Genomic DNA, 14,272 nt, shown 5'->3' on the forward strand with positions numbered 1-14,272 from the left:
CCAGAGCTACGGTATATGAGCCGGCCCTCGAGGGGAAGAACTGATAGAGGTACCAGAGCTACGGTACATGAGCCGGCCCCCGAGGGGAAGAACTGCTAGAGGTACCAGAGCTACTGTATATGAGCCGGCCCCTGAGGGGAAGAACTGCTGGAGGTACCAGAGCTACAGTATATGAGCCGGCCCCCGAGGGGAATAACTGCTAGAGGTACCAGAGCTACTGTATATGAGCCGGCCCCCGAGGGGAAGAACTGCTGGAGGTACCAGAGCTACAGTATATAAGCCGGCCCCTGAGGGGAATAACTGCTAGAGGTAGCAGTGCTATGGTATATGAGCCGGCCCCCAAGGGGAAAAAAACTGGAGGCACCACAGCTACAGTATATGACCCGGCCCCCCGAGGGAAAGAACTGCTGGAGATAGCACAGCTACAATATGAGCTGTCCCCTGAGGGAAAGAAATGCTGGAGGTACCAGAGCTACAGTATATGACACGGCTCCCTGAGGGGGAAAAACTGCTGGAGGTAGCACAGCAAAAGTATATGAGCTGGCCCCTGAGGGAAAGAACTGCTGGAGGTAACAGAGCTACAGTATATGAGCGGCCCCTGAGGGAATTGCTGGAGATAAGTGTTTCGCGGCCATTACAAAGGGAGAGTACTAGAAATATTTGTCAGAAAAGGTTACACCTGCATTCTGGGCTACAGACTTTCCTGCATAGTGGTTAGAACAATATACCTAAGGACCCTTGTTAAAAGTGCAGACTGGCCATTTCTTGGAAGAGAGTGGTCAGAGGATAGGTCATGGATGGACTGGCCATAGACCCTACAGGGAAGTTTCCCAGTGGGCTGATGCCTAGAGAGCATTTTGGGCTGCAGTGTGGTATCTGATGCTGCTGTGATGCTATTGTACTGCAATATGGTATTGCTCGCCCTGTCCATTTCGGTTGCCCCGCATTCTGTCAATTTGGACCCGCCCAGAACATGGGGCCACTTCTAGTTTTTTGTTATGTTTTTTTTTTCTTCTTCTCCAGGGCCACTTTAAGCTCCCAGTACGCCCCTGGGATAGGTCATCAGTTGAAAAAACTCTGAAAACCCCTTTAAAACAAGCAGAGATCCCCTTTCCTGAAATTCACATCCTTTGGTTGAATTTTGCACAGTTCTATCTAACTATATCTTAAAAATGGTGAAGCCAAGGAAACTTGAAAAATGCCATAACTTTTCAATGTACACGGTAAGGGCTCATGCACACGACCATATCTTTTTTTCCGTTCTGTGTTTTTTATTTTTTTTATTTATTTATTTATTTTTTAAATCAATGGGGCTTGGGGAAAAAAAAAAGACTCAGTTTGCAGAACTTGTCCATTTTGCAGATAAGGACAGGCGTTGTAACGATGGATCAGGATATTTTTTTACTTTTTTGCGGATCCGTGTTTTACAGACCCCAAAATACATACAGTTGTGTGCATGAGCCCTAAGATTGAGCAGCCCTTGACTTAACTTTTGAACAGATCAGTATTCACACCCTCACTCCACATCCTACAAAGCTGCTACTGGCCAACCAATTGACCCTACCCCTTCAAAAAAGATGTGTAGAATCAAAATTTCTAAAGTGAATCTGCCAGGTGCAAATTTTTCCTAAGGGTCCATTTACACGTTCGCGGTGTTTTGCGGATCCACAAAACACTGAGCCAGCACCCAAATAGAAATGCCTATTCTTGTCCACAGCTGCGGACAAGAATAGGACATGTTCTATTTTTTTGCGGAGCCGCGGACCGGAAATGCGGACAGCACATTGTGTGCTGTCCGCATCTTTTCCGTCCCCGTTGAAAAGGAAAGAGTCCGCACCCGTTCTACATAATTGCATAAAATGGATCTGGACCCAAAGTGCAGGCGTCTGAATGGAGCCTAAGAGAGAATTTTCTTAAATGTTGTTTGTTTTTGTTTTTTATGCTCTTTGCCGTCGTTCTGATTTTATGTTTGTGTTTTTTGAGGCTTTCTTTATAAAGATATCTGTTTAAGCTTTTGACCGGCGAGGAGGTTCCTCATTTGCTTTGCTAGTTGTCATTGTCCAATGAACTCCTTCACTTTCACGGTTTTCATAGCTGCAGGATACATAAATATCTGTAACGCGCGTACAACGCTCCCCTTTATACTTCTCTGTCGGAGCCTGGCAGTTTTACGTTCTTTCAGCTCTGAGGTAAGCAGATTGGAGAGGAGCCGTCTCAGGACACAGAAGGGACAGAGCCGCCATTGAGCCCATGAATTTATGATCCTCAACCACGCAAGCCATGGAGTCCAGGTATTCACCAGGCAATAATAGCATCAATGGATTTGGAAAGTTTGGGTTCAAATAGTTGCCGGTCCATTTCCTGGAGGTTCTGACCAGGACATTTTATAGGGGGCCAATTACTTTTTCCAAAATCTATACAGAGACGCCATCCCAGTTAGATAACGTACAAGATCAGTTTGGCATGTTTATGCACTGGGAAGATGGAGAGGATAAGCAGCTTCTCAATACATATAATGACGCTTATTATCACTCGGGGAACAAAAACCAAGCATCTCCTCTTTTTTTGTGCCGTCACATGGACCTTAGATCTTCCATCATCAAGAATCAAGTTCTGTGCTGATTCTTTTCGTAATTTATCATTCTATAGAAGTGGGAGAATTTTACTTGATAGAGATCCAAATCCCCTGCTTCCCATCAAACAGTCATAGTTAAAGGGAGAAAAAATGAAAAGAAAGTCTCAAGATACGTTGCCTGTCTTCGATGCGCTGCAGGTCCTGAAGTGATATGGGCAAGTTCACACTGTAGTGCGTTTTATATGAAGGACCGCGCTGCTTCAATCTCCATAGAGGAATAGACTTTCGTAGCAGGATTTTTCCGCACTTCCTAAATGTAGTATATACCAATCCTCACAGTCGCTCACACCCTCCCGGTAGATCGTATAACCTTCAAAAAGGGATGTGCGCAGATAGTGAAGTACCACCACAAAAGGTATAAAAGTACAACTTATTATACTCATACATGAATGTTTTAAAATGCCTTAAAACATAGCCCTGTGTTCAGACCCGACCTGGGTTTCGCTTGGCGCTTTGCCTGACGTGACGAAGTGTCAAGCGAAACCCGGGACGGGTCTGAACACAAGGCTATGTTTTAAGGCATTTTAAAACATTCGTGTGCGGAAAAATCCTGCTACGAAAGTATATTCCTCTATGGAGATTGAAGCAGAGCGGTCCATCATATAGTTAAAGGGACATGCTGCGCCTGATGATGGAGCCCCCCCCCCCCGGTAGGTGCGGCCTGACGGAGTCCTCCCCCCCCCCCCCCCGCGTAGGTGCGGCCTGACGACGGAGCCCCCTGCTGCTGCTGCTTCTTCCTGTACACGGATGAGGACATCCGGGGGAGAGGGGTAGCCAATGGCAGGCGGGGACGGAGACTAGCGTCACCCACGATGCTAGGGAGGCTCGACCCTGCCTGCCATTGGCTGCTCCCCCGACACCGGATGTTTTTATCCGTGTACAGGGAGAAGCGGCGGTGCGGGGACCAGGAGCTCCGCAGGGAGTGGGGTAAGTATATTCCCACAGAAGGGCCGGCACATGGGGGGGCTGTTGTAGATACTGAATAAACCCTTTAACCCTTTCATGACCAAAGGTCATTGATGCCCCAATGTCCATGTCAAAATTTACAAATCTGACATGCGTCACTTTATGTGGTAATAGCTTTGGAACACTTTTATTAATCCAAGCCATTCTGAGATTTTCTCGTGACACATTGTACTTCATGACAGTCATAAATTTGAGTCAATATATTTCACCTTTATTTATGAAAAAATCTCCAATTTACCAAAAATTTTGAAAAATTCGCAATTTTCACAATTTCAATTTCTCTGCTTCTAAAACAGAAAGTGATAACTCCTAAAATATCCGTCACACAGAGCAGGGAGATTGTGTTGAAGGTATGGGATGCGGACGCCTCCTCCAAGCGTTCCCTCACTAACCTCCCCTTTGCGGGCTCCAGGCTGTTCGGTGCTAAGCTGGACGAGATTATCTCGGACGCTACAGGGGGCAAAAGCACCCATCTGCCCCAGTCTAAGCCAAAGCGCGTCTTTAGGCCTAGATCTTCGGGTTCCAGAAGCCAGTCCTTTCGTCGCTTCTCCTCTTTCTGGCGACCACAAGCCCAGTCCGCTCACCCCGCAACCCCCAAGCAGCCCTCTGCCTGCAGGGGCGCCCCCACCTCTTGTGGTGGGGGGACGGCTGCTCACCTTCCAGCTGGTTTGGAGAGCATACATCCAGGACACCTGGGCCCTGGAGATTGTAACTTCTGGTTACAAAATAGAATTCTCTTCCAGGCCCCCGGAACGGTTCTTCCTTTCCCGCGTTCCGGGGGATCCGGTCCGGGCCTCAGCCCTCTTACAGGCTGTCTCTTCCCTTCTATCCAGGGGAGTGATTTCCCCGGTTCCCCCGGAGGAACAGGGCACAGGTTTTTATTCCAATCTGTTCGTTGTTCCGAAGAAGGAGGGATTGGTCAGTCCGATCCTGGACCTAAAACTGCTAAACAAGTCCCTGAGGCTGCGGAGGTTCCGAATGGAATCGCTCTGCTCTGTCGTTGCTTTTCTTCTTCCAGGAGAGTTCCTTGCGTCAGTGGACATCCAGGACACTTACCTGCATGTCCCTATCGCGGAGTCTCACCGCAGGTTCCTCCGCTTCGCCGTTGGTGGCCGTCATTACCAGTTCGTCGCCCTTCCCTTCGGGCTGGTGACAGCCCCGCGAGTCTTTACAAAGATCTTGGCACCGATCTTGGCGCTTCTCCGCGCCAGGGGCATATCCCTATTGCCCTACCTAGACGACATCCTGATAAAGGCTCCCTCTCTCTCAGGCCGAGGACAGTGTCAGGATCACTGTCCAGACTCTGGAACAGTTCGGCTGGCTAATCAACTTCCCAAAGTCCTCTCTCCAGCCGTCCCAGAGGGTGACCTTTCTGGGAATGTTTCTGGACACTGTGGCCGCTCGAGTATTCCTCCCGGAATCCAAGACTTCTCGGATCCAGGACTCTGTGTCCCGCCTCCTGCACTCCCGGGACCTCTCCCTCCGGGAATGCATGCAGGTTTTGGGCCTTATGGTGGCCTCCTTCGAGGCAGTCCCCTATGCCCAATTTCACACCCGGCCTTTACAGCGGGCCATCCTGTCCTTTTGGGACAGGATGTCACGTGGTCTGGACTCTCGGGTTCGCCTGCCTCCTCGGGTCTGGTTGGCACTCCCTTGGTGGCTGTCTCCCCAGAACCTGTCCTCAGGGAGGTCCTTCCTCCCAATCTCCTGGACGGTCGTCACCACAGACACCAGTCTCCTGGGCTGGGGCGGTGTTCTCCAGTCCCGGACGGTTCAGGGAGATTGGTCAGTGGCGGAGTCCCGCCTTCCGATCAACATTCTGGAGCTCAGGGCTGTTTTCCTTTCCCTCTCCCATTGGACCCCTCTCCTGGCGGGTCTCCCGGTGCGGGTCCAGTCGGACAACGCCACCGCGGTGGCCTACATCAACCACCAAGGCAGGACCCGCAGCAGGAAGGTGATGCAGAAGGTGGAAGGGATCCTACAGTGGGCGGAGGCGCATGTTCCAGCAGTGGCGTACACACAATCCATGGGGCCCCGGTGCGAAACTGATCTATGGGGCCCCCTCCCCGTCGCCCCCCCCCCCAATACCTCCCCTACCAGTGGTGTAACTATAGTGTTATGGGCCACAGTGCAAACATTTTTTCAAAGAACCGGCAGATTTTTTTTTTACTAAGGGCTCTTTCCGTGCGGCTAATCCGCGGCGTGACTGAGTGCCAAGCCCCATTCTAGACAGCAGAGACACGGAGCAGTGACATGATTGACTGTGATCTTTTTACTACAAAATCACGGTGACAACTTTATGTCTCTGTGATTTTGTAGTAAAGAGATCACAGAGAGGCACGGAGCATAATCGGTCATGTTAATGCTCTGTGTCTCTGCTGTCCGGAACGGGGCTTGGCTCTCATTTACGCAGCGGATTCCTCGCACGGGATCCGCTTGTGTTAAAGAGCCCTAAGCCCAATGCATGGCTACACTCACCTAGTCCTAATAAAATCTGGTCCTACCTCATCCAGGGTGTCGCTGGCATCGGCGTGATGTCCGCTGGATTCAGAACAAGGTCCCTGTGGTGAGAAAAAAAGAATAATCACATAAGGAAGGGATGGTGACTGCCCCTGTGAAATCACCAGCAGGGGGCGCTGTGCTGGCCTGTAAGACTGAGCCATGCCAATGTGTAGCAGGGTAATCTAGGACATTTCCCCTAAGTGCAACCACACGGTACTAATGCCCACCTTGTGGCCCCTCACAGTAGTTATGCCCACCTTTGTTCCCGTCACAGTAATTATGCCCAGATATGTGCCCCCTCATAGTAGTTATGCCAAATATGTGTCCCCTTACAGTAGTAATGCCAGATTATGTGCCCCCTCACAGTATTAATGCCAGACTATGTGCCCCTCACCTAGTAACGCCAGATTATATGGCCCTTACAGTAGTAATGCCAGATTATGTGCCCCCTCACAGTATTTATGCCCAGTTATGTGCCCCCTCAAAGTAAATATGCCCACATATGTGCCCCCTCAGAGTGGTTATGCCAGATTGCGTGTCCTCTCACAGTATTTATGCCCGGTTATGTGCCCCCTCAAAGTAAATTTGCCCAGATATGTGTCCCCTCAGAGTGGTTATGCCAGATTATGTGCCCCTCACATTAGATATGCTCACATATGTGCCCCTCACATTGGTTATGCCAGATTAGGCTCCTTTCACACTAGCGTTCGTCGGTCCGCTCGTGAGCTCAGTTTGAAGGAGCTCACGAGCGGACCCGAACGCCTCCGTCCAGCCCTGATGCAGTCTGAATGGAGCGGATCCGCTCAGACTGAATCAGTCTGGCGGCGTTCAGCCTCCGCTCCGCTCGCCTCCGCACGGACAGGCGGACAGCTGAATGCTGCTTGCAGCGTTCAGCTGTCCGCCTGGCCGTGCGGAGGCGAGCGGATCCGTTCAGACTTACAATGTAAGTCAATGGGAACGGATCCGCTTGAAGATGACACCATATGGCTCAATCTTCAAGCGGATCCGTCCCCCATTGACTTTACATTGAAAGTCTGAACGGATCCGCTCAGGCTGCTTTCACACTTAGAATTTTTTCTAAGTTATTAATGCAGACGGATCCGTACTGAACGGAGCCTCCGTCTGCATTAATATGATCGGATCCGTTCAGAACGCTAGTGTGAAAGTAGCCTTACATGCCCCGTCACAGTAGTTATGCCTTCATATGTGCCCCCTCATAGTTATGCCTTTATATGTGCCCCCTCACAGTAGTTATGCCACATTAGGTGCCCCCTCAAATTAGTTATGGCAGATTAATAGGTGCCCCTCAGTAGAGATGCCAACTTTTGTGCCCCCTCACTCTAGTTGTTCCCATCAATCCCCCCCCCTGCCCCTCTGCCCCCCTGCCCCCCTGCCCCCAGTCTGCAGCATTAGAAAAAAAAATTCTTACATACTTACCTTCTTCCCTGATGAGAGTAGGCAGCTTGCCGGGTTTTTAGGTCTCCTCCCACAGTGACAGGCAGCAGCGCGATCTGGGGCCAGCAGGGGGAGCTCCTGAGCTCTGAAGATCAGTGAAGCAGGGAGCAGAGAGGTTTCCCTGCTTCACTATAGAAACGGAACTGCCGGCCGTGTGTGTGTGAGTGCGTGCCCCCCCCCTCCCTTACTTGACCCTCCGGCCCCCCCCACCCCCCATATTATACATGTAATGGTGGCATGGAGCGCTCTGATGGGGCCCGAAATTGCCACTGTACTTCATGCCGGGCCCCACCAGAGCGCTCCATTACATGTGAGTACAGCGGGAGCCCTGCCAGCGGCCTGGGGGGGGGTCCACAGGCGGCCGGGCCCCCTGGAGTGCCGGGCCCGGTCGCAACTGCGACCCTGGTATGTACGCCACTGTGTTCCAGTGTTGTTGGCAGTGTACATCCCGGGAATAGACAACTGGACAGCCGATTTCCTCAGCCGCCACAAGGTTGATCCGGGCGAGTGGTCCCTGCATCCAGCAGTTTTCGAGGACCTCTGCCTACGTTGAGGCCGCCCGGACGTGGACCTGATGGCGTCCAGACTCAACAGCAAGGTTCCTACGTTCCTGGCCCGAGCTCGGGATTCGGAGTCATACGGGGTAGACGCGTTGGTGTCTTTTTGGCAAGACTTTTCCCTCCTTTACGTCTTTCCTCCACTGCCTCTGCTGCCAAGGGTTCTTCGCAAGATCGAGGCAGAAAGGATCCCGACCATCCTCATCGCTCCCGATTTGGCCTCGCCACGCCCTGGTTCTCGGAGGTCGTTCGAATGCTGGCGGACGTCCCGTGGCCTCTCCCTCTCAGGAAGGATCTGCTGTCTCAAGGGCCGCTCTTCCACCTGAATTTACGGCCGCTTCGTTTAACGGCGTGGCTGTTGAAACTGCTATCCTGAAGAAGAGGGGCTTCTCGGACACCGTTGTGAGAACTATGAGCCGGGCTAGGAAGCCTACCTCTTCCAAAATTTACTACCGTACCTGGAAGGCTTTTCTTTCCTTCTGCGAGACGCGGGATGTTTTTCCTCTTCGTTTCTCTATTCCGGTGGTCCTCTCCTTCCTCCAGTTGGGCCTGGAGATGGGGATGTCCCTGAGTTCCCTTAAGGGTCAGATCTCCACTCTGGCCATTTTCTTTCAGCGGTCTCTGGCTCTTCTGAGACCTGTGAAGACCTTCCTACAGGTGGTGGCGCATTCGGTTCCCCCATATGTTCCTCCCCTGCACCCCTGGGATCTCAACCTAGTATTGCTCGCCTTTCAGGCGGCTCCCTTTGAGCTGCTGAGGGAGGTTTCGTTGACCTTTCTCACCTGGAAGGTGGTCTTTCTGCTGGCCATCACCCCTCTATCCGGCGGGTGTCGGAATTGGCTGCTCTTTCCTGTGGAGAGCCCTTTCTGGTTTTTCATATGGATAAGGTGGTGCTTCGCCCGGCCTCCTGGGCGAGGCGTAATCGCGCCTCTGGTTCTCAGTTGTGTAAGGCGGCCACTTGGTCGTCCTTGCACACCTTTACAAGGTTCTACCAACTGCACTTGTTGGCTTCTGCTGATGCTGCCCTCGGGCGAACGGTGTTGCAAGCTGTGGTTCCTGAGTGACCGCGGGCGTTCCCCTTGGTGGTGTAGAACAGTTTTTTTCCCACCCCATGGACTGCTCTGGGACGTCCCATGGTCTGTCCCCCAATGGAATGTACGAGAAAGTGAGATATTTTGTGAAACCCACCTTTAAAATCTTATACTCTTCTTTTCCATTGAGGGACACAGCTCCCACCCATTCTTGCCTGTTGCAGGAGGGGTCTGTTCTGTTCAGTTGGGGCCTTCTAGCTACTGGTTCGATGGCTGTGTTCCTTGTTCCTGGTTTTTCATTCTGATTTGTCTCCTTCTCCTACTGCATTTGCACCGACTGAGGTCCTACTAATGGAGCCTGGGGGTATAGCCTGTGGGGGAGGAGCTCTCTTTTGTTATTTGCATAGTGTCCCTCCTAGTAATGGCCTAGGCCAGTGATGGCGAACCTTTTGCAGACCGAGTGCCCAAACTGCAACCCAAAACCCACTTATTTATCGCAAAGTGCCAACACGGAAATTTACCCTGAATACCACAGTCCAATATAGTATATCTTTTATGTACTTTATCATTTATCTATGATAGCCTGCCTACATTCTGTGTGCTGTTTATAGCGTACCTGCGCTGATGAATGGCAGGAAAAGTGTTAGGCATACTGGCATGCCTTAGACTTTTTTCAGGGTGTGGGTGCCCACAGAGAGGGCTCTGAGTGCCGCCTCTGGCACCCGTGCCATAGGTTCGCCACCACTGGCCTAGGCTATACCCATGGTCTGTGTCCCCCAATCGAAAAGACGAGAAAAAGATTTTACAGGTGAGTTTCACAAAAAATCTCCCTTTCCGACTCCAATCAGACAATCGGAATAACTCCCTGGATCAGCGACCCCTCTCTAGTAGCTATAGCCTGTAATATTATTACACTCCAGAAATACATCCAGGCCCCTCTTGAATTCCGTTATTGTACTCACCATCACCACCTCCTCAGGCAGAGAGTTCCATAGTCTCACTGCTCTTACCGTAAAGAATCCTCTTCTATGTTTGTGTACAAACCGTCTTTTCTCCAGACGCAGAGGATGTCCCCTCGTCACAGTCCTGGGGATAAATAGATGATGGGAGTGATCTCTGTACTGACCCCTGATATATTTATACATAGTAATTAGATCTCCCCTCAGTCGTCTTTTTTATAAAGTGATTAAGGCCTATTGCACACGACCGTATGGCTTTTTCAGTATTTTGCGGTCCGCAAAAAACAGATCCGCAAGAAATACGGATGACATCCGTGTGCATTCTATTTTTTACGGAACAGCTGGCCCCCGATAGAACAGTACTATCCTTGTCCGTTATGTGGACAATAATAGGACATGTTCTATCTTTGAACGGAAATACAGAAACGGAATGCATACGAAGTACATACATTTTTTTTTTTTTTTTGTTACGGACCCATTGAAATGAATGGTCCCGTATACGGAACGCAAAAAACGGAACTGAAAGGGGGAAAAAAAAAAAAAAGTGAGTGTGCAAGAGGCCTAAGGCTACTTTCACACTGGCGTTTTGGCTTTCCATTTCTGAGGTCCGTTCAGGGCTCTCGCAATCAGTCCAAAACGGATCAGTTTTGCCCTAATGCATTCTGAATGGAGAAGGGTCCGCTCAGAATGCATCAGTTTGCCTCCATTCCCTCTCTATTCCGCTTTGCAGGCAGACACAAAAACGCTGCTTTCAGCGTTTTGATGTCCATCTGATGAAACTGAGCCAATTGGATCCATCCTGACACACAATATAAGTCAATGGGGACGGATCCGTTTTCTATGGCACAATCTGACACAATAGAAAACGGATCCGTCTTCCATTGACTTTCAATGGTGTTCAAGACGGATCCGTCTTGGCTATGCTATAGATAATACAAACGGATCTATTTTGAACGGATGCAGACGGTTGTATTATCTCAACGGATCCGCAACAAACGCGAGTGTGATAGTAGCCTAGCCCTAATGTTGATAATCTTTCAGGGTGCTGTAGTCCCCCCCCCCCCCCATTTCAGTTATTACTTTAGTTGCCCTCCAGCTCTGCTATGTCTGCCTTGTTCGCAGGAGCCCAGAACTGTACACAGTCCTCCATGTGTGGTCTGACTACTGACTTGTAAAGTGGTAGGACTATGTTCTCATCACGGGCATCTATGCCACTTTTGATGCAACCCATTATCTTAATTGACTTGGCAGCAGCTGCCTGACACTGGTTTCTACAGCTTAGTTTGCTGTTTTTTAAAATTCCTAGGTCCTTTTCCATGTCAGTGTTACCGAGTGTTTTACCATTTAGTATGTACGGGTGACTTGCATTATTCCTTCCCATGTGCATAACCTTACATTTGTCAGTGTTAAACCTTATCTGCCCAAGCCTCCAATCTATCCAGATCCCTCTGTAGCAGTATACTGTCCTCTGTAGTATATATATACTGTGTACTGTCCTCTGTAGTATATATACAGTATACTGTCCTCATCAGTGTAAATTACTTTACACAGTGTAGTGTCATCTGCGAAAATTTATATTTTGCTGTGCAAGCCTTCTACAAGATCATTAATAAATATATTGAAGAGAATAGGGCCCAATACTGACCCCTGAGGTACCCCACTAGTGACAGTGACCAAATCTGAGTATGTACCGTTAATAACCACCCTCTGTTTTCTATCACTCAGCCGGTTACTTACCCACACACAGACGTTTTCTCCCAGTCCGAACATTCTCATTTTATATACTAACCTTTTATGTGGTTCAGTGTCAGATGCTTTGGAGAAGTCAAGATACACGACATCCATTGATTCGCCGCTGTCAAGTCTAGAACTTACCTCCTCATAGAAACTGATTAAATTAGTTTGACATGACCGATCCCTCATGAAGTCATGCTGATATGGTGTTATTTGCTTGTTTTCATTGAGATCCTCCAAGATAGCATCTCTTAGAAAACCTTCAAACAGTTTACCCATGGCAGATGTCAAACTTGCCAGCCTATAGTTTCCGGGCTCTGTTTTTGGACCCTTTTTGAATATTGGCACCATATTTGCTATGCGCCAATCCTGTGGGACACTCCCTGTCAGTATAGAGTCTGCAAATATCAGAAATAAGGGTCTGGCTATGATATTACTTAATTCTCTTAGGTAACGGGGGTGTATGCCATCCGGTCCTGGCGATTTGTCTATTTTAATCTTTTTGAATCGCTGTTGTACTTCTTCCTGGGTCAGACAGGACACTTTTAATGGGGAATTTACTTTTACATTCTGCTTTTCATCTGACTGTTTATTTTCCTCAGTGAATACATTGGAGAAAAAAATATTTTATAGCTTTGCTTTCTACTCGTCGCTCTCTGCAACTCCCCCCTCATCACTCTGTAAAGAGCTGACACCTTCAGATATATACTTTTTACCATTTTATATAATTGAACTTTTTTTTCTCAAGCGCACAATGTGGGCAAACAAGACGTCGTAAACCTCTGTTAAAGACAAACATAAGGTGCTTTCTTTACTTCCTTGCAGACATCTATGTAGAATATCCGGTTCTGTGCGTGGAATGCACCTGACTCGACGTCACCTTTGCACCGAATATATAATGAGAGGATCTCAGTCTCTGCCAAGACTTTCCAGCCCTTTAACCTCTGGGAGATCCACGTCTCCTGTAAGATTTACTCCTTCCTGAAAATTGCCCTCTAAACGCTACTGTCCAAACATGATCCGGAATACTGCGCCTACCCGCTGTGCCTAGACTGGTGCCTTTTAAGGATTTTTTTTTTTTAATTAAAATAAACCAGCACTGCTCCTGAAGGATGCTCGATTTTCCGATAACAGATCTCTGCTCAGGTCCTGAACCAGAAGACGATGAACTTTTAAATCTGTAAGTAAATGGGTTCCTGCGGAATGTTAGGGGTGGTCTGGCAGGGCATGTGCTGGGCGCCAGACAAGGCACCACCTTAGCCGGTTTATTTTATTTTATTTTATTTTTTATTTTATTTATTTTAAAGGAGGTTTTTAAGTCCTGTGATTATACAGGCAGCCGACTTTCTCCACAAAGGATTTCCCGCTTTTTACATTAGCATAGTCCTAATTAAGGGGTCTGATGATTGGGTTAAAGGGGTAATCGTCTTATAAGGTGCTGTCACTGTATTATACAAAAGGGGTTGTCTTATCTTGGACATTGGGGGCATATTCTTGCAATATGCCCCCAATGTCTGATAGGTGTGGTCCCCCTCTGGAACCCGCTCCTATCCTTAGTACGGAGCCCTCAAAGTGACGGAGGGCGGCCGCCGTCCATTCATTTCTATGGGACTGCTGTAAACCCCTGAATGGAGGGGTGTCCGCACTTGCGCAGTTCGCTTCCCATTCATTTCAAAGGGACTTCTAAAAATAGCCAAGCATGCTTGGCCGTCCGTGTGCGTTCCGCAATTTGAGAAACGGCCCATTATAGAAATGCCTATTCTTGTCCGTGATTGTGGACAAGAATAGGACATGCTCTATATTTTTTGCGGGTCCGTGGAACGGAACAACGGATGCGGACAGGATAACGGCCCCGTTGAGATAAATGGGTCTACACCGTTCTACAAAATTGCGGAATGGATGCAGACTCGTTCATACGGTCGTGTGAATGAGCCCTTAATGTGTTATGACATCATGTTTTCATGGTACCTGAATATGTCACCATTATGTTTTTTCCTCAGGCTGTCACTTGGTACACGTGTGTTATTTCTGTATTGTGACATCACTGTGTGCATCATTCCATTAGGGCGCATTCACACAACCCTGTATGTATTGTGCCATCTGCAAAATGCAGATCCACAAAAGAAAATAAATAAATAAAATGACGTCCGTGTGACGTCTGTGTTGCATCCGTATTTTTGCAGGCCCATTATAACAATGCCTATTCTGGCAGACAAGAATCTCACACGTTCTATCTTTTTTACAACGCAGATTGGATGCAGAAATTGGGATGCGGACCAAAAATTCTGTTATGTGAATGGGGCCCTGCTGTGTGCATTATCCATGTACTGGGGGAAACCTTTTTCCTTGTGGAGACTGCCAAAATCTTATAGGCCATGCAGTGCTTCCTGGGAAAAGGGAAATGTAGACTTTGCATAGTCCCTTAAGCCTCTT

At 48.9% G+C, this 14,272-nt stretch overlaps 1 protein-coding gene across 3 annotated transcripts in view; it reads left to right on the forward strand.

The window, feature by feature from the left end:
• Positions 1-14,272, forward strand: part of MCOLN2 (mucolipin TRP cation channel 2) — a 57,001-nt gene that overhangs the window by 11,801 nt on the left and 30,928 nt on the right. Inside the window, exon 1 of one of the 3 annotated variants that reach the window (XM_044300633.1) lies at positions 2,159-2,291. The exons of 1 other annotated variant lie outside the window; for it this stretch is intronic. In XM_044300633.1, coding sequence (XP_044156568.1) covers positions 2,281-2,291 — 11 coding nt within the window. In that variant the 5' untranslated portion in view covers positions 2,159-2,280. Of the gene's footprint in view, positions 1-2,158; positions 2,292-12,770; positions 13,020-14,272 lie in introns of those variants that run through there. One more of the 3 variants, XM_044300630.1, reaches the window with a different exon arrangement.

Source organism: Bufo gargarizans, chromosome 7 (assembly GCF_014858855.1).
Source record: "Bufo gargarizans isolate SCDJY-AF-19 chromosome 7, ASM1485885v1, whole genome shotgun sequence".
Taxonomy (NCBI): Eukaryota; Metazoa; Chordata; class Amphibia; order Anura; family Bufonidae; genus Bufo; species Bufo gargarizans.